Genomic DNA, 23574 nt, shown 5'->3' on the forward strand with positions numbered 1-23574 from the left:
CCCCCGTGTAATTGTACCCCCATCCCGATGCAAGTCAATCGATCCTATTTTAATCAAACATTGACCTGAATCGTTAAAGCGTCACACAGAGGAGCGGCATTATTTAAGGGCAAGAATTATAATGACAGGAAAACCAAACGATTGTACAGATTAGCAGGTTTTTTATCTTCTTTAATTTTCCAGTTTAGGAGCATAGCAACAGAAAAACAGAATAGTGCAAAAATAATCCTTCTTCTGTTACAAAACATTGTAAAAAGTTGCTGTACAAACCCCTTCCCCCCCCCCCCCCCCACCCCCACACAAAATAAAACAACCTTTGCCCAGCAAATACATTGCCCAAAGTTTACCCCCTTCTAAGAACGACCCTCTCTCTTCCCAGCCATCCTCACATATATACACACATCGTTTTATATTCAGCTACACGATTGGAAAGATTTTGTGCCAAGATACAAACGTATAAAAAAGGGAAAAAAATCCCAGATTAGGATAAAAAGCTTGTTCCACTGATAATACTCCGACACTTCAAAAGTTGCGTTACCCATTGGTAATAACACCTAAAGGGGATTCTTCTTAATGGGTAACAATTTCAGAAGTGTCATGTTACCATAATGGCATCAATGTAACAGTTTACTGGAGTAACATAGTATTTATTCATTGTGTTACACCTCTGGGGGGTATGAACATCAGTAACCCCTACCATGCCAGAGGGATATGCAGGACACTGCTCTGCAATGCCTTCCAGTACCCCCCGACTTGGGATAATATTGGTCCAGGCACCAAAAATATACAAGCCTTGTTACCCCCCCCTGTTAAGAAGCCAACAGTCACCCCACAAAAAGAAAACATTCTCCAGAAAAGAATTTTAACCAGTTCAAGATACTGAACCTAGAATGTAACAATCCTAAGTAAGTCTATCGTTCCACGTTTTAAACGCGGTGAAAGATATGAAACGCAGTCTCTGTCGTGGACTCAGGAAGCAAAACTTATCATTGCATCTTCTATGCCAAGGGTCACCCACAGGTCAGGTTTTCAGGATATCCCTGCTTCAGCACAGGTGGCCCAGTCATTGACTGAGCCACCTGTGCTGAAGCAGGGATATCCTGAAAACCTGACCTGTTGGTGATCCAGGAGGACTGGAGTTGGCCACTCCTATGCCCATACCCAGAATCCTTAGCAACAGCAATCCGACATTTAGGCGAGCGGTATGTGGCATGCGACCAAATACATGCTGTGAATATCCAGGAAGCCAACATTTCCTGTCCCCCCCAGGCCTCGCCGTTCCCATCTAAACGCCAGGCACTGGCAGCGCGGAGTGAGGTTAGAGCAGCAGCTCAGGATAAAATGCCTTGGCACAGATGGGACATCTCCCTGCCGAAGACTTGGCTGGCACCAGAATGCCCCATAAACGCTCTGCTTTTCGTTGGCCCGAGTCTTACAACAGAGCCGGAAGAGGGCAATGAAACGGTGAAAAAGTAGGGAAGACGCTCTGCATATCTCAGACAGATAAAGAACAAAGCTGACTGTGATGCACGTGGTCTAAAGTACTGAGCCACTGATTTAGCCACCTGTGCTGAAGCAGGGATATCCTGAAAACATGGCCTGTTGGTGGCCCTTGAGGGCTGAAGTTGGCCATCTGTGCTCTAAAGTCTAGCCAGATTTTATTTATTTTTATATATATATATATATATATATATATATATATATATATATATATAAAAATTAAACAGGCTGCCAGTTCACAGCACCGAAGAAACACTTGGAAGGATGAAAATGCAACCTATTTAGAAGCACAAAGCTATTCTTCAAACGTTATAAAAGAAATCTTACCGAGTTCTACTCGGTTACACCACACCCGGTGCTTTTAAACAATACAAGTATTTAAATTAACCCTCCGGCTGCCAGAGCGGTCAGCGACACATTGCTCTGCAATACGCTGCAGCTCCCGCCACGTGCCACGGAGAAATATTACTACACTTTTACCTTCTGAAAAATAATATATATATATATATTTTAAAAAAAGAGGATATTAAAAAGCTACCTAAAAAGACACATTCATCTCATATGTTTTTGTTTGGCAGTGCAAAGCCGTCTTGAGATAACACTTTGTTTTTATGGGAAGAAAAAAAAACGTGCGGCGGTTCAAAAGGAGGGGAAAAAAATAAGCACAAAGATGTAAACGTGTAACGCGCGCTAAAAAACAAGACGTTATGGCAAAAGTCACCACATTTACAGCAAGTTTCTAATCTATTTACATGACTTGCTCCCTTTTGATGTGGGGTTATCCTGCAGGAATGCAGCTTTTCAGGAACAGAGCAGCACAGTTATAACTGGAGTCAGACGTCCATTGGCTACTAGCAGCATAGGGGTTAATGTAGGGAGACGTCCGCTAAGCCACGGTAACGCGTGACACAATGTAGCAGTTATTCAACTGAACTTCAGTCACACTGTAAAAGCTACAAGTGTTTAGCACAGGCGCGGGCAACTCCAGTCCTCAAGGGCCACCAACAGGTCAGGTTTTAAGGCTATCCCTGCTTCAGCACAGGCGGCTCAGTCAACGACCGCATCACCTGTGCTGAAGCAGGTATATCTTGAAAACCGGACCTGCTTGGTGGCCCTCGAGGACTGGCGTTGGCCTCCCCGGGTTTAGCGCATAACCCTTAAAGACGATTTCCAGCCACGGTGACACGGCCGTTTGTTCGCGAGGTTAGGGACAGGCGAAAACCGCGAGGTTTCAGAAGCTCGGGAACAATCTACGTTGGCCCATTACAAAGCGCCGGTACTGCCTGCGAACGTCCTGCGGGCCGCACACATGCTTTTATAGTAGCTGCCCTGTACATACAGCACGGATCGGATACGGGCCCCCTATATCTGAATGCGTATATCTGGTACACGCACACTTGTTACAACAACCTTCGTGTGCTTTCCACAGCTACAAACAAACCTAACACTGAATATATTTGCATGGAATTAGGAAGGCTTCTCTCCGCTGAACAGCGCCGCCGGTTTTAATTAGACGTGACAGCAATGAGATTGGTGTAATTAGAGGCTTTTTTAGGATAGGAAAATGAATTGAAAAGGTTATTGTTTTTATTAACCCCTGAACTACCAGCAAGAGATTAATTTCCTCTCTGAGGAACTGCTGCGCTAATCTTTACTTTCGTAATACAACAGGGGAGCTTAACTGCAGTCCCCAAGCCCTCCCCCAACAGGTCAGGTTTTCAGGATATCCCAGCTTCAGCACAGGTGGCTCAATCAGAGGCTCAGTCTTTGACTGAGCCTCTGATTGAGCCACCTGTGCTGAAGCATGGACTGATTGAGCCACCTGTGCTGAAGCAGGGATATCCTGAAAACCTGACCTGTTGGGAGGGCTTGAGGACTGGAGTTGGCCATAACAAGTGCGCTCACTCCATGTACCAGCCACTTGAGAAGTGTGCGCAGTCAGACACCTTATGGAACCGCGCCACCCAGAAAGAAGAAGATGTTGCAGCTTTTTACATTAGAAAAAGAATATTAACCCTTTCACAGCTGCTTTGCAGTGCATTGCTGGCAGCTGGGTCACTGAAAGGGTTAAACTCCACAAAAAAAAACACACCAAAATATTGAGCACTACATGAGAATTCGGAGGGGGAAGGTACGTTTTCTTCAGCATTAAGGGGGCTCAGCTAATTCCTAGTTAACGCCGCTAGTGGAAGAGTCGCCGTTGTCACTACATTCTTCTTTACGCATTACTCTGTGTGGCCATTCCCGCGTCTGACAATGTACACTATGGATATATAAAACACATCCAAAATCTGATATCAGCATCAGAAGGTTTTGGCGTCTCAGGAAGAGTATTAATTTCATTAAACACATTCGCTTAAATAGCCATTAAGGAAACAATGGGGGCTGAAGCACTTTAGTGACTAGAATTGGACCCCAGAGAGATTTTTCCTCCCAAATCACACAACGGTGAACCCCCCCTGTACTATTCCATGTAAAATAGCGAGGAGAGACTCGAACGCCCGCTCCTCCCCAGCCTGGATCAGAGGCTGGAACCCGTGTGCGTTGCACAGCACCTGCTGTTCTGGGCCGAACGTCACAAAGCCATTAAACACATCTTATAACGCCAACGTTAAACGCGGCACAGGAGGCGTTACGGACCGAGCGCTTTCCCTTTGTTTCTAAGTGGAACTGCCCCCCAACTGCCTGCTGCTGGGTGCAAGCATTTAAACGAGAACAAAAACGCACTGATCACCGAGCCCTGCCACGCACGTGGCTGCCGTCCCCTGCCACGCACGTGGTTGCCGTCCCCTGCCACGCACGTGGCTGCCGTCCCCTGCCATGCACGTGGCTGCCGTCCCGCCACGCACGTTGATGCTGTCCCCTGCCATGCACGTGGCTGCCGTCCCCTTCCACGCACGTGGATGCCGTCCCCTGCCATGCACGTGGCTGCCGCCCCAGGCACGGGAAAGCCGTTCTGTTCTGTACATTAATGTACTCACTGCTGGACACCTGCACGGATTGCTCTGCAACGCGCGCAAACGGTCTCCAGCAAGGAACGGGAACAGACGCGCTCGCTTTCAGCACAAAATGTAGATATATTTCTTTTTAGAAATATAAATGAGTTTGCAGGAGAGAAAAAGAACAATCCCCACAAAACTTTCCTTTTTTTGTTTTGTTCTGCGTCGCCTCCAGATAATGCATCACAATTATTTTGCAGGCAGCTGTTCCTATAAATACCAAGAATATTACAAAAAGAGTCTGTCCTTTGCTCATATGAGATATTCCACCAGCTCGCCGTCGCTGAGATCCGGCGCCGGAGGCGGGGGGAGGGCGGGCTTTCTATCCAAGGTGCTGGGATGGAAAACCGCATCTGTGAGGGAAAATAAAAACAGCTCGTTAACTGGTAATTAAAGCAAGCCCCCCCCCCACCCCCCCTCTTATAGAATGGGAACAGGGGGTCCCTGGAGCTGAACTGTATTATTTTCAACTCTGGGCAGGGTTTCACGATATCCCTGCTTCAGCACAGGTGGCTCAATCAGTGGTTCAGTTGTGAGCCATTGATAGGGATATCCCTGCTTCAGCACAGGTGGCTCAATTAGTGAGTGGCTCAGCTGTGAGCCGCTGATTGAGCCACCTGTGCTGAAGCAGGGATATCCCCAAGACCCGGCCTGTTAGTGGCCCTTGAGGACTGGAGCTGCCCGCCCCATGATATATATATATATATATATAAAATTTCATTCTTCCTTCAAGAGACTTATGATGTTTCAAAGGCTGCATACACTATAATTTCATCTACAAAGTACTCAAAAGGATTTGATACCTTTTATGGAACGAGCCTACAATGAATGCACGCTAATGATACAAAGGGATGTGGCTTTACCCAGCTCCAAATTAAAGAGGAAGACTCAATTACTGTTGGGTTTTTAAATCCGGATATCAGAACACCAGAAAAGCTGCACTGGGTGCAATTTACAAATGGTATTGTGTAAGAAAAGGTCCCAGCACTTAAAATGGTGGTGAAGTTTTTTGCCAATGTTTACATTGTGTGTGTGTGCACGCGCGCGCGTGTGTATGTGTGTGTGCGCTTGTATGTGTGTGCGCGTTCATTCGTGCGTGCATGTATAAAATTCGCAGGCTTGAATTGCATCTTTAAAACACAAACTCATAATTTCCTTGTCTTTAGCAAGTGAATTTGTTTTATTTTCTCTTACTTGAAACTTACTATATACCTATTGTATATACTGTATGACACAGAACTCATTATAACCTGTATCTTAGCAGTCCTTTATTATATTGATATTCTAGGCACATATACTTGTGTTTTTCTCAGAAACTCAATAAGGATATATTTCGGGGGTAAAAACACCAGTCTTCTAGACTTGAGGACCGGCGCGCTAACCCCTTATGTTAATATAACGAATACTAGTAGATTGTGTTTATTGATTTGCCAAATTCTCTACACATGTTGTTATAAATAAAGCGTGCCGATGTTTTCACACCGTTTGGAAACGCGAAGATCTTTCTTACACACGAGCATCTTCCTGGATTGCTGAAGGGGTGAGTGACCGGGCTCGCAGCACCATTACTAAGGACATGACGGTGATCAGTGCAGTCCACATCCGGCAGTCAAAAAACATTTACAAATGGTGCCCAAACATCATTGCTCCTTCAGTATACAGGACGGCACCTTTATACAGAGTTGTAATAAAGTAGAAGCACTTAGTGATGTAACAGCTTCTGCATTTGTCACGTGCAAAGTGTGTGTGTTAGCCATGCATCACTCCAGGGGCAAATAGCCAGGTGAGGTGCCTGGCCTCTCGGAGTGTACAATATAGATTAGTACCTGTTCTTTCCGTGCTGTACAGGGGACTCGGAGTGGCCAGGCGCACGGCGCCAGGAGACGCGCTCACTTTGTTCTGCTCGCTGCCTCGGTCTGTTTGCGTGCAGCAGTCTTTGCTCCCGGTCTTGGCGTGCGCAGAGAACAGCGGCGTGGATGGAAGAACGGGCGAGGGAGTGGAGGAAACCGAGTCGGATCGGTATTCCGTGCCCAGGAGAACTCCTGAAGGAAAAGCGGGGGGGGGGGGGGGGGGGAAGGTAGTAAGTTGCAGTTCCGACTTCCTTAAACTTCATTGTACCTATACATCCCTGTTCCGTGAAATATGAACCAAGGAGACGCGAGACGTGAGCATTCCTGGGAGCGCATAAAGATGGCAGACCGTACCTAAGCTGCCCTTCCAGCTCCTGTCCTCCCTCCTCTCCTCCAGGATGGGGGTGTTGCTCAGCGTGGAGGAGTGGGAGAGCAGGCCGGAGCTCGCATTGGAGATGGACATCAGCGACTTGGACGGGCGCATGGAGGAAGGCGGCTCTAGCTTGCCGTGATCCTTACGGGAACGCTGCTGAAGCACTTTTATCATGGCGTCCTTCTCAATGATCTGCGCGTGCAGCGTCTTTATCCTGGGGAGGGACAGAGGGGAAAGATAAGTCTCAGGCTCGGGCTTCCACCTCTAAGTCTACCTTTACAGAGCGATGGTCAGACGCGCGCGCACGGTAATATCATTATATACTGGGATTCCAGCTTTAGGTTTTAACTGAAAAACACAGAAAAAACACTGACTGATCATCTCGCACTTTCGGTTAAACCCGATAAACACCGCAAACGAAGCCGCCTTTTTTATTCAAACTCTCGTGGAAGCCTGGCCAACGGTAGGAGACATCACGGGGGGGGGGGGGGGGGGGTATGGAAACTAAAACGAAGTGCACGATCAACACCAATTTAAAATGCGCGCCAATTATTTCTCATTGCAAACACAGATTATTTTTTTATTATCATTATAAAATGAAAACGCCTGAAAGCAAAAAATGAACACCGGAATCCCTACTATATCTGGATCACCACCGACAAGGTTCCCAGTGCTGTACCCAGAACTGTGTGGGGACGAGCCCCCTGCCTGAAGCACAGGGGGATAAGGGACGCTCAAGGTTCCAAGGAGAGGGGACACTGCGCTGTGTTCTTAGCACAGAGCGCCTTCTTCAGGCTGAGCGCCCCAGGGATATCCATTTGCAAGTTGCACATTTTTGTGGATAGATGAAAGAAATAATGCCTGCCCTTTCCTCCCCTAGAGAAATCATTTTACTGCCTTATAATGTCCAAAGAGAAATGACTGTTCCGAAAATTGAATGCGGACTGTTTGAGTATTTTGTGGTTCTCAAAAACATTTATGGAGGAATTGCACCTAAAAAACCCTCAGGTGTCCCAATGACATCTACTGGACGGCACTCTGGTGACCCTTGTGATGTCCAGTGGACGTTGTCCGCCGCTCTCAGGGAGCTGAACGGGGGCTGGAGAGGAGGGTTTTACACTGGTTTTTCGATGTTAGGGGCCACACAAGAGATCATATGGTGGGTGATGAGAGTCTGTGGCACACTGGTGCCGCAGAACTTCCAGCACCGAGGTCACCGGGGTCACCGGGAAGGAGTCTTCAGCTTACCTGCCCTCCATGTCCACACATCTCCTGTTGGCCAGAAGGATCTCCTCTTCCTCCTTCTGGATCCGAGCCTCCAGAGAGATGTCGTAGCTCCCGCTGGGAGAGTGGCTGATCGCCGTGGTGTCTCTAACAATGAGACAGAAATGAGTGAGGTCAGGGCTCATCTATGGACAGAACCACCCGTTACAGAACATACTGGCCCATATTTAATAAGTGATAATTATTCCATAAGACAACATCCGGCGCTGGAAGACACTTTAAGGTCCATTTAAGTGGATGGGCTGTAAGGGGTCTTCAGATGCTAGAAGGGGGTCTTATGGAATATATACTGCTTAGTAAATAGGGTCCATTATCTCCCGGTATACCAAGTCCTACTTAGCACTTTAAATAATTAGCATACAGAAAGATTTCAAATTGAAACCATCCATTCTTATGGGGCGTCTAACCCAAGCAGGTCTCCTCCTGTAGGATTGTATTTTTCTTACAACTTAACTATTACAGGAGAGAATTTGCTCCCCTCCAAGATGTCCTCTGGACAGGTTCACGCGTGTGAGCCAACCAGGGGCCTCAAATAAGAACTGGCTCATCAGCAGCTTGTTATTGGTGGCCATTTTAGGCTCCCGAAAATGCCTGCATGCTGGAGGTGAATACCTCCTTAACTAGGAAACCCCTTGAAACAAATGGGAGTAGCAGATTTAACAAGAAGACACCTGGGGACAGGCAACCCTGCCCTGAAGAGCTTGCAATCTAATCAACCATTAATATGGTGCCTCCAACAAAACTGGGAGAAACATGGTGTTGGGATTAATGTATAATGAGAGGTGCACAAAAGTGTTACACAAAGCACCGAAAAAAAGAAAAAACAAATATACACACACACACACACATATACATACATACATACGTGTATGTGTGTGTGTGTGTGTGTACACACACACACACACACACATACGTGTATGTGTGTGTGTGTGTGTACACACACACACACACACACACACACACACACACACACACACCTGGCCAGAAAGAAACTGCAGTTCAAAAGGCCTGTATACACAACCGGAGAACAAGTCATTCAATACAAAATAAAGTGTGTGCTTATACCAATAAACTGAGTGAGTAGCATTGCAACGTTATTACTTTATAATCCTCAAACAGCTCTGTCCCTGGGATACTGTATGTGCAGAATTCCTGCACACAGGGCAGAGAGAGAAGATAAGCATGGAATGCATACAAAGCACACCCAGCTAATTAGGGGCTGGCCCAATTCCAAACACATTTATAACGAGTTCCCAGCTTGGGCAGCCAGCTAAAAACACCTGCATCTTTAACTCCCACTAATCCCTGCACTGTCAGGCGGGTGTGCAACACAAGCGCTATCCCATCCACTCCTGTATTCTGCGACGTGTAACAAAGTGTCCGCACGGTGTACAGGAGAACGGAACTCTGCCTAGGAATATTCGCAGAATTGGAGCGTGCACAGCAGAATACCATATTTATAGCAAATCAAATCTAGCTTTACTTTGTATAAAGAATGGGGGGGGGGGGGAGAGAACCTGTGAGGTTTGGGGGGGGGGGGAGGGAGAGAACCTGTGAGGTTTGGGGGGGGGGGGGGGGGGGGAAGCCTGTGAGGTTTGGAACGCTCTGTCCACTAGAATTTAAATCTATGAAATACATATCTACATAAAAAATAAAATACCAAAAAAAACAGAATACCCCAGATATTTCCTTTTGACCCATTCCCAGCAGGAGGAATCTGCAACACATTTGCTGTTATGTAATAAAAGCAGAGGCTGTGCCAGCGATCCCCAGCACACTGCACCAGAGGCGGTCAACTCCCGGCCTCAAGACCCCCTCCCCACTCCTCCTCCTCTTCCTCAACAGGTCAGGTTTTCCGGATATCCCAGCTTCAGCACACGTGGCTCAGGGGCCGAGTCTTCGACAGCCTCTGATTGAGCCAACTGTGCTGAAGCAGGGACTGAGTGAGCTACCCGTGCTGAAGCAGTGATATCCTGACCTGTTGGGGGGGGGAGGGGGTCTTGAGGACTGGGAGTTGGGAACCCCTGCACTAGACACCGTGCGGACCCTCACCTCTGCGCGGCCACGGTGGCGGCTGCATCCAGCGCAAACTGCCTCATGACGCTCTCCTCCAGGTACTTCTGCTCCCACTTGGTCATGTCCGCTTCGAGGGCGAGAACGCGCTCCTCCTTCTCTCTGAGCAGCTCCATGAGCGCCGCGGCGTTGTACTCCGACACATTGGGGGACTGAGAGCTCCCCTGACGCTGGGACAGAAGCATAGTATTTATATAGCGCCAACAGTGTGCACAGGGCTTTGCAAAACAGATAATATTGTTACCAGAAGAGAAACAAAAGAGAAAGGGAGTTCCTGCCCCGCAGAGCTTACAATCTAATTGTGTTGTTGGGAGTCCTACAGAGACAAAAAGGGACAGAAGTGTAGTCGGTGGCAGTGGCTGGCCTTAACGGTGGGTGAGTGCCACTGTGGGTGCGCGGGGCAGTGGTCATGAGTCCAGGCTCTTTAAATGCTTCCTCCCGGTGCCGTGTTTGTAGGTTTCACTTGAAGGGGGGGCGGGGGGGGGGGGGAATATTTCAGTGTCACTAACTTCATAATGGGGCAGTTCCCATAAAAACAAAAGTTAGAATCATCCCAGTTTTCCCAGGTCAGTCCCTGTGGACAGATGCACCGGAATATCAGTAGACAGCATAAAAATGTTTCTTTACGTTACCAAGATGGGTTTCTTCCAAATAAAGCATGACGGTTGAAAAATAAAAATGTTATAAAACATGTCACGAGTATATGTTAGCCCAAATTGGAAGAATTCAAGCTGGTCAATCTTCTCAGAACAGCTTTAACTTTGGAACATACTCCTACAGTACAAAACATTGAAAGCCACCAGCTGTACACCTGCCATGTGGGAGGTTTGTTCTGCATATACACACACACACACACACACACACACACACACACACACACACACACACACACACACACACACACACACACACACACACTATATATTATGTCAAAGTTTGGGAAGTGGAAGCATACGATTCTAACAGTAAAAGGCTCAGCATCAATGTGACATGCGGCCTAGTGAGTGATTAGGCAGGTTTGTTTTTTTTTTTTTTTAATTCCAACACCTTCAAATTCAAAGATTTTACAATGACTTCTTGTGACCAGGATGTAGCCGGGAATATAAAACGCTTCATACATAACATACATACATACATACATACATACATACATACATACATAGATACATAGATACATACATACATAACATACATACTTACATACATACATACATACATACATAACATACATAGATACATACATACATACATAACATACATACCAAAGTTTATATTTCCATCTTATCCTTAAAAAGTCTCCATGTTTCGATTCATGGGTGTTCATAGGTCTCAGACTCCGTGAGGGATTTTAAATTGAATTCAACCCCATTAAATCTATGGTCCAACAGAATACTGCAAAGGGTTAATAGCTGAACGTATTATGCCCTGTAACAATGAGCCATTGACTTGGCGAAAAGACTCAGTTCGTTAAAATTCCTCCCCATGATGTGAGCAGGACACAGTATACAGGGCGCAGTCAGTGACCAGAGGAGTGTCTAGAAGAAGCGGCTAGAATGGAGCATGATTTAAACACATTTTCTTTCTGGACAAACAAACAAGACGATTGTTTTGCTCGCTCCGCGGGCAGCGCACCACACTCCACCTCTCGTGGTTTTTTCAGGACACTTGGACGGCTCAGGGCTCTGTCACATCCTGACTGTGCAAACACAGAGTAATGTGCACACACAGCACTTTGGTGTGTGTGTGTGTGTGTGTGTGTGTGTGTGTGTGTGTTTGTGTTTTAAAAAAGGTGCCAGAAGCGTACTTTATATCTCAACTACAATAAATAATTCAACTTTAGATCAAAGGAATTGTTGTTATTGTCTCCAAATGCAATATTACACACATTAGGAATGGAGCTGGATATTCCTGTGTGTACACACACACACACGGGGGGGGGGGGGTTACCTGCTGCATGCGGCACACACACACACGTGGGTTACCTGCTGCATGCGGCACACACACACGTGGGTTACCTGCTGCATGCGGCGCACACACACACACACACACACACACACGTGGGTTACCTGCTGCATGCGGCACACACACACACACACACACACACACACACACACACACACACACACACACACACGGGGGTTACCTGCTGCATGCGGAGAGATTCCAGCTCTCTCTCCAGCCTGGTTCTGAGCCGGTGTTCCAGCTGCTCTCGCTTCTCACAGGCGGCCTGAAGCTGACCCAGAGCCTGCTGCATCTTCTCCACCTTGTCCACATAAACCTGCTTCTTCTTCAGCTGAAACAAGGAGGAGCGGAGGTCAGAGCCGTGGAGTCTCCGTGGCACTGACACGCGAGACACTATCAAGTGTCGCAAACTGGAGCGCGGCTCTAAAAATAGGTGCCAACGGCACGACCATTTTGATGGTCAACTTTGCATCAATGTATCAAGCTGCTCTGGTCCAGTTTAGCTCCACTTGCATCGGAGGAGGAGATCGGGAGCACATTATTGGAATATGTACCAAAACGTGCGCCAATAGTGGTTTCTCTCTTCCCGTCAAATAAATCCGCCAGGTTTGAGACGCAAGAAACCAGATTAACAATCGTCATGCACATGGACCAGCTGGTGCAAAGTGATCCGGATCAAAATGTGATCCAGATTCATGGCACATTGTTAATTGCACACTTTATTTGCAATTTTTAATTGTTTTTCAGCTCCAGAAACATCTGCAAGTGTCTTCCCAAGATTGTATGGGAGTACCGTGGCTGTGAGTTCTAACAGATTTTATTATTATTATTATTATATTGGGGGGCTCAAACAATGATATTTTGTAGAAGAAGCGATAGCGAGTAGGAAATGAGCCCCCCCACCCTGAACATCTTTTTTTTTATTTATCCAGATATATTTATTACTAAATCAGCCTGTGGAACGGAGGAGGGGGGGAGAAAACCGTGTATCGAAAAAAGAAAACATGTGATCTAAAAAAAGAGAGACATCCGAGCCAAATATCTGCCTGATGTTTGGGACTCCAGCCAGGAAATACCAAGACTCAAAAACTCTCAAAATGAGCAAGAACATTTCTACTGAGTGTTTGGATTACCGACTCCCTACAAGTCACAGCGGCAGGTGGATGATGCCATCACAAACAGCTACTCGGGCCTGCTTAGGCACGCTCGTCGGAGGCATGGCAGACCAATACCAGTTTGGTCACATTTTTTGCATATTATTTTCCTTAACCTGTCAGGTCCCCAGGGGAGAGCAGCGCACCGCTTATTCCCCTGTGTCAGTCACCACACATCAGCATTTTGAATTCCTTCTCCACCTGTGCATCAGCTTCCAAATCACTTGGACGGCGATTCGTGGTTTGTTTACTTAATTAAATGGCGGACCCTGATTGTATTGGCCTCCAACACCCCTGCAGGGTGGTTCATTCCTGCAACCACTACTCCTAAATAATAAAGATTAAAAATACCACAAAGAGAGTCTTACCCAGTCCCATATCTCTCTTCTTTTTTAAATATATAAGTACAGTATACAGCAATCTGGCCGGCTCAAATGTTTAAATAGATTATCGGAGCCAGGTGTCGTCTTGGAAGTGTGACTTGCGTTGGCCTTTCTGGCAAGTCAAGGGTTAAACCTGAGGTAGGCAATATAAAGCTATGTTCCAGCGCAATTTTCTAGAGCCTTTTATGGTCCAGTTCTAGTATGCAGAGAATCCCGAGTATTCAGAGTACTTACAGGGTCTCTTGTAGATGCCACTTGACAAAACTATGGCAGGAATTCTCTGTTTATACTCATCGCTCAAGGTACTGAAGACTGAGCCCCCTGCGCTGAAGCAGGCATATACCCAATACCTGGCCTGTTGGTGGCCCTTGAGGACGGGAGTTGGCCACTCCTGTGCTATGGGATGAGTGACTGGCAACTCCGCTACTGTCCATCACTGACCAGGGGTCTAAATTCTTTAGTGGCGTCAAGAGGGCAACTGTGATAAAATGCCAGCGATGTCCAACATCCCGGGAACAGATAAGGCGGCGTTGCTTCCGGAGACGTTAATCTCCTTTGCTTTTAAAATTCATAAGAGAGGTATTTTTACAGTTAAAAAAAAAAAAGGGGCGGGGGTGCAGGAGGATTACAGTTATCATCCGAATCAGATTCTTGGGTGGGTTCAAACCATCGCTTCCTGATTAAACGATTCAGAAACAGATTAATGGGTAAAATAAGCACATTTAACAAACAGTAATAAAACCAGTTACACCTTGGCTTCCGAGGGGCTCACAATGATGTTTGGTATTGCAGTTACATTATTGCCCTTGTAGGCACAGAAGGGTGGGGGGCCGTGCTGGTCCTTTCTTTCATGTAGTGACAGAGGAGGGAGAGATTGATGTTGAGTTGAGTTGACATGTTACAAGCTTTCCAACCTCTCAGGGTCCTTAATCAGGTCCTACCCGTATCCCGAGAGGTTGGAAAGCTTGTAACGTATCAACTACTTGTTGGTACAATAAAAAGGTATCACACCCCTACTCCCTCTCCCTCCTCTGTACAATAACATGTAGGAAAGCCCTTCCTTTGTTTTTTTGTTCAGAATAAAAAAGCAGAGAGTTTAGGGGGCACCGTGGGTACACAGCAATCTCGCCCGGGGAGGGGTGGCAGTGCCACCGCACACAGGTCTGCTGGGAAGTTTTAAAGTACTTAGCGGTAGATTCATCAAGCTCCGGATTCAACTGTAACTCACATGGGCTTGAATGGGAGTTAGCGCCAGATTGGGCGCTGTCTCCAGCACCGACACGCCATTAATCTGCCGCGCCATTAATCTGCCCCTTACACAGTGAAATACAACCTCAGAGACCTTTGAAGTCCCAAACATGAAATGTACCTTTAAACAAAAAACAAAACAAGCCTCTCGGCACGTCCTTAGCGTGTTTGTTTGAAATAGCTGGAGGCAGACCACGTTGTGGGCTGTTTCTCGCACACGGATACGGATTGGTAAACTTTCTGCGAACATCACACGCCGCCTGATGCCTCCCGGGCGTGAGAGCCAAACATGAAAAGGTTTCATTCTGAACTCCTAAGAATTGCTCTTATCCCGACAGTGCCCGGGCAGCGCTTGTGAGGAAGGTGCATTTCCAACACCACTTAGCAGCGGAGAGCTCCTTAGCTCTGCTACAGGCCATCGATCTTTAACCTCTGTCAATGCTGATTACCCTTTTACTCTTACATCCCTCCACCAAGTAAGGCACAAGAGCTGACACTTGGATGCTGCCCTTTGTGCTGGAAACATCATTCCCGGTGTAAGGTTCCTGTAGGGCAGGGGTTCTTAACTCCAGGCCTCAAGACACCCTCCCCCTTCAACAGGTCAGGTTTTAAGGATAGCCCTGCTTCAGCACATGTGGCTCAATCAGTGACTCATTCGAAGATTAAGCCATCTGTGCTGAAGCAGGATATTCTGAAAACCTGACCTCTTGCGGGGGGGGGGGGGGGGTGACTTGAGGCAGAGTGGAGAACCCCTGCTGTTGGGGGTAAAAGGAACCCAAAGTCTATATCTTTTCGTTTACATATACTTAATGCACCACAATGCTGCATTATAGCTGAATTTACTCCCTGATCCCACAGCTTTATCACTCACTCTTCATAGTGATACGATTTGAGATCTTTGTAATAAATACTAAATATGGTAGCCTATCCTCAAGGTTTGGGAAACTTTTAGCCCCCATTGGAAGGAAAAGCAGAGGGGTTTTAATCCCTATTTTTGAGCAAACATGGCGGTACATTGCTCCTGGTCTGCATCACACCACAGCCAGTATCCTACTGACAAAGGGACATGATCAGCTGTCTCTGAATGGGTCTGCATGCTTGTTTGATCTCTTACCTCCTCCTCCAGTTTCATCACCTTGGCCTGCGCGTTGTTCAGCGCCTGATCCCGGATTTCGATATGCCTCCTTTGGTCATCATTTGAGGAGCGTAAAGAGGAAACCTCCATTTCCAGCTTCTCCTTCTCCCTCTGGATCTCCTTGTCTAAGAGGGAAAGAGAAAGATGTTACAGGCATGAGAGACGCACGATGCCACTCCGACGTGTTCCCGCCTTGCGCGCTCAGCTAGCGCAGGCTGCTCGAATGGATACATTGTTACAGAAGCTCCAGCGAGTTCCATTAATGCAGAATAGATCTGCTTACAATTGAATACCAAACGCACACATTTATTATAACCCGAGCAATAAAACAGTAATGACACAGCTGCACCCCTAGTTATATTATCAAATACAACCCACCCCAGGGGGGGTGTTTATATTTCCTGCACAAAATCGGCAACGAAAACTTCACATTTCATTTACGAGGAGTTTTACATATAGTGAAAGCATGCGGGAGCTTGTCACTGAAAGGGTAGTAAATACAAGGAACGGTCGCCCAGCGGAGGTCGTGGATGCCTATGCAGTAAAGGAATATATGCCACAATGGTACATGGCATTAACAGCATCGGTGGAACATGGGTAGATGGGGTGAATATGGTTATCCTTTTCTGTGCAACATATCCTCTGTTCAATCACTGTGACCTCTGTCCACAGTTTGTATAAAAAATAAAAAGAGAAAAGCGATATTCAAATGGCCCCCACTGTGCACTCGAAGCCTCCCCACTTCTTCAATTCCCGTCCTGTGACTCATGCAATTAAACAGTAATTAAAATCAGCATCACCACCATCCCTTTATTTCCAACTATGCACAAGAAACATCTGGGTGTGCGCCTGAAGATGGGTGTGCGTCTGTGGTAACTTCGGGACATAAATCAGCCCGAGAGAAGAGTTCTCACTTGGGGCAAAATTGGTGCGAAGTTGCACTTGGATAACCCCCATTACCACACCAGAAACCCCAAAACATTCCCCCAAACTCAACTGAACGCAGAGAATAAAGTCAGCATGTTCCCAGGAATGGAGATATTATGGGACTACTATAACTTTTAGAGCCAGGTATGAAATTAAACAAAATTCAGAATGGTGTTCGGGGACCGCGCCCCCAATACCCTGCGAAAAAAAATAAACACAGCGCGACAAAAAAGGTGCCCAGTGCTAGAGATCTGTAGCTTCTTCCTGCTCGGGAGAGAGACATGCAAAATAAAAAACCACATCACGGGGGGTCCCCAAATAATTCCAGCCTCTGAACCCCCACTACTGACCTTAAAGCCCCTTCTCTAAAGAGAAATAACTGCCGGGGGATGGGGGGATGGACGCCTGTTCATCATTACCGGGGGGTAAGCAGGGCCCGGAAACGGTCACCAGATAAAATTAACTTGTCAGACATACTCGGCGCTGGCGGGTTTGGGCAGAATGCAAAAGAACATTTGCATAGTAAGAAGAAGAACTGGCAGTGGATTCAGTGGATTTATATTAATGCGCGGCCGGATCACTTTCAGATTAGAGCGACAATTGCTCTTCGCTTTTCTGTTTCCGTCTTGATACCGCACACTTTCCTGGCGCCTCTTAAAACCGTCCCTGACAAAAAGGTGCGACGGAGTAAATGCAGCGGCGCGGGACTCCCGCACGGAGAAGACGAGGACTTCCCAGCGTATCGACCAGGGGCCCGGTAAGTATCGGGCTGTCGCAGTTGAAGGCACCTCTCCCGGAAGCTCCCTGTTCTGAGGCAGCCATTGCTCCTCAGCCAAGACTGCAACAATGTTGCTATCCCATTGTGGCTTCCCAGCCAGTTGCCTTGGCAACGCCCCTCTTTTCCCAGTAAGGCTGAGTTCAGACAGGAAACTGCGCGTCCGCGCCTCTGTCTGCTCGGCGATGCGTGCTCATCCCCAGCAGACAGAATGAACCGACTTGGAGGCGGGACTACTCAGCCATTGAATAAAAAAAGAAACAAAAAAGTGTGTGTTTGTGATTGGCTGGCGAAGTGCGCGTGACGCGGCTGCCGCTTGAAATCACAAGTTCAGTTGTCTCCTTCAAGTGCACCGGTGTCAACGCCGTACTTCGCCGCCGGGGTCGTTTTCAGTTTGAAAACTCACACACCAAAGTAAAAGCGTGGCGAACTTGCGCGCGCGTCACATCGCATTCTGTTTGAACGCAGCCTGAGATGCTTTGCCCACGGTCCCCTGCTATGCTTTGTTAGTGGTATGCCCCAGTGCTTGTTCCTGCATGGACAGGAAAGGGTGCTCCCTTTTACAGCCAGGGAGTGGATGCACCTGTCACTGTCCCCCCAGGAATAGGATTCCTCTTCACCTTCTCCCCACAAATGTTACCCGTTGTTAGTTTTATCCCTTCTGCACAAACCCCGCCAATAAAAGCTACAGGACTCCGTGTGCCTGTAAAGGCGATGGGTTTAGCTCCCTGATCCTGCTCCCTTGCCACAGTGGGTTTGGGCCAGAATAGCCCAATTACTGGGATTTTTTGCTTTTTCTCATGGAACTCGCACCTAATGTCTCACAAACAGGAGCTTTCGTGACGTTTCCTCTAAGATTTGGTACGTGGCTGCCATTGATGGCAGCTGCATCCTCGCTCAGCGAGGCAGGGGTCCCCCAGTAATGCAGTGTGAGGTTCATAACCCACAGTATTTGGCGCTGTGCTCATCAGACCTCGAGACTAAAAACGAGCACATTAGCAAAACAAGGTTTGTTGGCCAACTGCTTCCAGCATTCTAGCGCCCCAGACAGAGAGAGCCGTCAATGCTTATGGGAAGTTTCATCTTGGAAATGTGTGTAAAACATTGTATACCGAAATGTGTTCGCACCTCTGACCTATCCAATTGGTGCTCAGGCAGTGTGCCAGCATGTTATTTAACTGACGGGCATTCGTGTCAATCACTTTTCCCATCCTAAAAGCAGTCTTTGTTGTCAATTTAAGTGAAGGTAACATTTTCAGTCAGTCGTTCACAAATTAATTGAAATTCATTATAGTCGCCCCAAATTAAGATTTTACCCATGAAACCAGGGGTGGTGAACTCCAACAGGTCAGGTTTTAAAGATATCCCTGCTTCAGCACAGGTGGATCAATTAGAGGCTAATGTCTTTGACTGAGCTTTTGATTGAGCCACCTGTGCTGAAGATAGGATACCCTGAAAACCAGACCTGTTGGGGAGTTGAGCATCACTTCGTTGCCTGCGCCTTTAACGGAATGACTGCAAGCGTCAGGAATGGCGCTGTCACCGTCTGCACTGCTTGTTCAGCTACAAGGGAACAGGAACTAAACAAAAGAACGCATAACTGCATAGTCCCTGGGGCCGTTTACACCCAGTAACCGTCAGACCAGCAGGATTGCATTCCAAGGAATAATATCCAGCGATGACAGCAAATGCGGGCAGAGACTACAAGAAAACAGGATGGATCAAAAAGATTGCCACTTGTAGCGATCTGTGTGAGGCTTTCATCTTTGTGAATCTACCCAGCAACACAAACAAGACCAATTGCGAAAAGCAGAAGCGGTAATCTCACGAATGCGCGAAGAGATCCAGGAAGAATCCGCATTAAAACGCACTGCAGTGCGCTCAGGCAGGAATGTTAAAAGTACGCAAGCGATACCAAATGTTATTTAAAATACCTTATGAATTGTCACATAGGCAATATTTACAGCCTTACGCAGAAAGGATATATACATATACATACCACATATGAGCATTGTTAAATCCATTGTTAAAGCGCTTCTTTTCTTCTATTTTTTTATATATACATATATATATATAATATATACACACACACACACGTGTATGTGTGCGCGCATGTGTGCGACAAAGAAGCGTTTACTGCAGAACCACTCCCCACCATAAAAAAAAGTGGTGAGATTATTCCTCAATGTGTGATGTTTATTTATTTACAGATTATAATTATTCCCACTGCTGCCTTTAATTAAAACTGCAGTGGTAATGACAGACTGTTAATTGAAGGAACGCGGATTAACACAAATTCCCCCCCAGTGAAAGTGACCTGAGTGCCCGCAATCCGTGACAGGGCATGTCCACGAGGTCATGTTAAAAAAGTGAAAGGTCCCAGCGTAAGCAGGACAGAGCCAACTCCGAGTCACGGGGTCCGCAGGGGTGCGCCTGGGCCAAAGGGGGGACATTAAAGGAAACGGAACCCTTTACTGGGCCGGAAATGAAAGACCTAGAAATAGTTCCAATGGAACGATGCTTATCCATTTCAGGAGAAATTCCCCCAAAATTGTCACAGTACAAATATATATTTTCGGTGTACCAGGAATAATTCTGTCAGGGGAAGAAGGGGGGCTGGAGGGGGGGGGGGGGGAAGGAAGAAGGGGGGCGGAGGGAAGGAAGAAGGGTGGCGGGGGCGGGGGGGAAGGAAGAAGGGAGGGGTGGAGAAGTGGGGAGAAATGAAAAAGGAAGAAGGGGGTGTGGGGGAAGGAGAAAAGGAAGAAGGGGGTGGGGGGGAGCAGAAAGGATGAACTAGGGTGGGGGGAAGAGTAGAAGGGGGGGGGGAGAGAAGAAGGGGGTGGTGGGGATGAAGGGGGTGGGGGTAAAAGAATTGCCCTGGTGTTAAAAAAAAAGCAGAAGTTCTGTTCTGAGGAATTTCCGCTGAATTCCCAACCCGGCAAACACCAAGAAACAATAATCTGTAAGCAGATGAGCTTCCTTTAAATCAAAATGTAGACATGATTAAAGCAAAACTGCTGTCAGCTTCTGTTTGGAAGTTGGCTTTTTCCTTTCTTCTGTAAGGTGGGCTCTGAACGGGCAGGTCACAGGCTGTCCCGAGTCCCTGCCCGTTCCCGTGACAGGCGGAGAACGACCTGCTCACCAACATCAAACAGAAGGGAGCAGCTAGAAGAAATCAAACCCCAATTTCCCACGCTGTACAAACCACGATTTAAAGATACTTATAGGTGTGTGTATATTATCTTTTTTTTTTTTTTTCAAGGCAATTACACACGAGATGTCACATACGCCAGTGAGCGAGGGACCAGACGCCTGCGCTCCGGAAGGAAGGTCGCAGCGCGGCACTCACTCTGCGCCAGAAGCTGGGATATGGTCTTCCTGCTGTCTTCCGTGCCCTCAAACTCCTTCGCCGCGAGCTGTTTGTTGGCGGTCTCCATGCGTTCTGCAGAGGAACAATTACACGTACTTAGGTATCTCTATAAACTAAGGGCGGCCAACTCCAGTCCTCAAGAGCTACCAACAGGCCAGGTTTCCAGGATATCCCTGCTTCAGCACAGTCGAAGACTGAGCCACCTGTGCTGAAGCAGGGATATCCGTAAATTCGGATCTGCTGGTAGCCCTTTGAGGCCTGTAGTTGGCCAGTCAACGACTGACCAACTGGTTGAGCCACCTGTGCTGAAGCAGGGATAATATCCCTAATGCCTGGCCTGTTGGTAGCCCTGGTGGACTTGAGTTGGCCACTCCCTGCTATAAACATTTCACAGGTGACTTACAACATAGGCACACGCTTTTACAAGGTTATAACGCAGCGCGTCTGTTCGGGGCTAGTAAAGGAACGAGATATAAAATGCGGCAGACATTGCACAACGGCTGAGCTGCAGCCAAATTCTACACGGCAGCCATTGTAACGAGGCACCGCAAAAAACAAACCCGCAAACAAAAACACGAAGACTTTTGGGTTAGGAGGGGTGGGGAGGGAGGATGAAGGAAAGGCAATTTGCAAAATAAGAACATATGTCTTTACTCTTTCTAAGAGACCGGGGGGGATTTAAGGTACCCACCGCCTGCGTAGCGCTGCAGGTGAAACAGCGCGCAGTGCGTGTCGGCGAGCAGCAAATTCCATGTCAGGTGTGGGAGTCGGCTGGAATTTAGTGTCTTTCCCACACAGCCCTCAGGCGAGATGTCACTCGGGAGGGAGAGGCCTTCAACTTAGAAAACTCCCCGAAAATCTTTAGAGAACCAGACGGAGCAGAATACCTGAGTTATACGGTCATAAGGGCCTGGGACGATAATCCCGGCACCGACGCATCCGACCGGCAATCCATGTCAACACCCTCACTTCTCAGGCCCGGTGAGAAGTGCAGTACCTCTGGCCAACACCAGTCCTCAAGGGCCAGCAACAAGTCTTCAGGATATCCCTGCTTCAGCACAGGTGGCTCCATCAGTGGCTCAGTCGAAGACTGAGCCACTGATGGAGCCACCTGTGCTGAAGCAGGGATATCCGTAAACACTGATCTGTTGGTGGCCTTTGAGGACCGGAGTTGGCCAGTCAACGACTAACCAACTGATTCAGCCACCTGCGCTGAAGCAGGGATATCCTGAAGACCTGTGGCGGGTCCTTGAGGACTGGAGCTGGCCGCCCCTGGCTTAGATGCTCCAAATACCCTTTCACGGTCAAATAATTCACTAGATTATCACATATCTGGAGGGATTAGCTCAGCAAAGTAATTGGTGGACAGAAGCATGTTGCTTGCGACAGGTGCAGTGCTGGCGAGGGTTAATATGTTAAGAAATACAGAGGGATAGAACATCCATATTTTTAAATATTTAACCCTCCCCCACCCCCACCCTCACAGCAGAGGGATCTGAGATGGGATGATGGTTTATCCTTAGTCAGAGTGCAATCAAATGTAATCTAAGATATGCCCCGTCAGAAGACCTACTAAGGAATGTGCCAGGATAAGAGAGAGATAATGCGGAGTGAAGAGGGTAACCCGTCAAAAATGTCAGGTTACAATCAAATGAATAAAAATACTTAAACTTGCCTTGCACATGATGACAAACCCACTATGTATTATGGTCCTACATGGAACTGCAGCTATAAATTGGGTGTGGGGTATAAAGATGCTCAGCTCCTCCCCTAGCGCTACCTCTGAGATCCCTGTTGAAATCGTGCAGCCTGCGGATCTCTCCCTCCAGTTTGCTTCTCATAGCTTTCTCCAAAGTTTCCCTCTTGGACGAGGACTTCACCAAATTTTCATAAGCTTCGGAAACCCTCTGGATTTCCATTTCCATCTGAAACAGATAAGGCAGAGCGTCAGCAGGCCCCGCGCAGAGCGTCAGCAGGCCCCGCGCAGAGCGTCAGCAGGCCCCGCGCAGAGCGTCAGCTGGCCCAGCGCAGAGCGTCAGCTGGCCCCGCGCAGAGCGTCAGCGGGCCCCGCGCAGAGCGTCAGCTGGCCCCGCGCAGAGCGTCAGCGGACCCCGCGCAGTGTCAGCAGGCCCCGCGCAGAGCGTCAGCGGGCCCCGCGCAGAGCATCAGCGGGCCCCGCGCAGAGCGTCAGCGGGCCCCGCGCAGAGTGTCAGCAGGCCCCGCGCAGAGTGTCAGCAGGCCCCGCGCAGAGCGTCAGCTGGCCCCGCGCAGAGCGTCAGCGGACCCGGCGCAGAGCGTCAGCGGACCCGGCGCAGAGCGTCAGCAGGCCCCGCGCACAGCGTCAGCGGACCCCGCGCAGAGCGTCAGTGGACCCCGCGCAGAGCGTCAGCGAGCCCCGCGCAGAGCGTCAGCTGGCCCCGCGCAGAGCGTCAGCTGGCCCCGCGCAGAGCGTCAGCGAGCCCCGCGCAGAGCGTCAGCTGGCCCCGCGCAGAGCGTCAGCGGGCCCCGCGCAGAGCGTCAGCGGGCCCCGCGCAGAGCGTC

The 23574-nt window shown here is 48.2% G+C and overlaps 1 protein-coding gene across 1 annotated transcript in view; it reads right to left on the reverse strand.

Annotated features, from left to right (window-relative positions):
• Positions 1-299: 299 nt before the first annotated feature.
• AMOT (angiomotin) overlaps positions 300-23574 on the reverse strand; it is a 32977-nt gene continuing 9702 nt past the window's right edge. Inside the window, exons 4-12 of the mRNA XM_075573485.1 lie at positions 22814-22958; positions 21013-21105; positions 15941-16086; positions 12223-12372; positions 10059-10249; positions 7971-8093; positions 6704-6936; positions 6326-6541; positions 300-4852 (exon numbers count right to left, since the gene is read on the reverse strand). Coding sequence (XP_075429600.1) covers positions 4752-4852; positions 6326-6541; positions 6704-6936; positions 7971-8093; positions 10059-10249; positions 12223-12372; positions 15941-16086; positions 21013-21105; positions 22814-22958 — 1398 coding nt within the window. The 3' untranslated portion in view covers positions 300-4751. The remainder of the gene's footprint in view (positions 4853-6325; positions 6542-6703; positions 6937-7970; positions 8094-10058; positions 10250-12222; positions 12373-15940; positions 16087-21012; positions 21106-22813; positions 22959-23574) is intronic.

The sequence above is a fragment of the Ascaphus truei genome, chromosome 16, assembly GCF_040206685.1.
Source record: "Ascaphus truei isolate aAscTru1 chromosome 16, aAscTru1.hap1, whole genome shotgun sequence".
In the NCBI taxonomy this organism is placed as follows: Eukaryota; Metazoa; Chordata; class Amphibia; order Anura; family Ascaphidae; genus Ascaphus; species Ascaphus truei.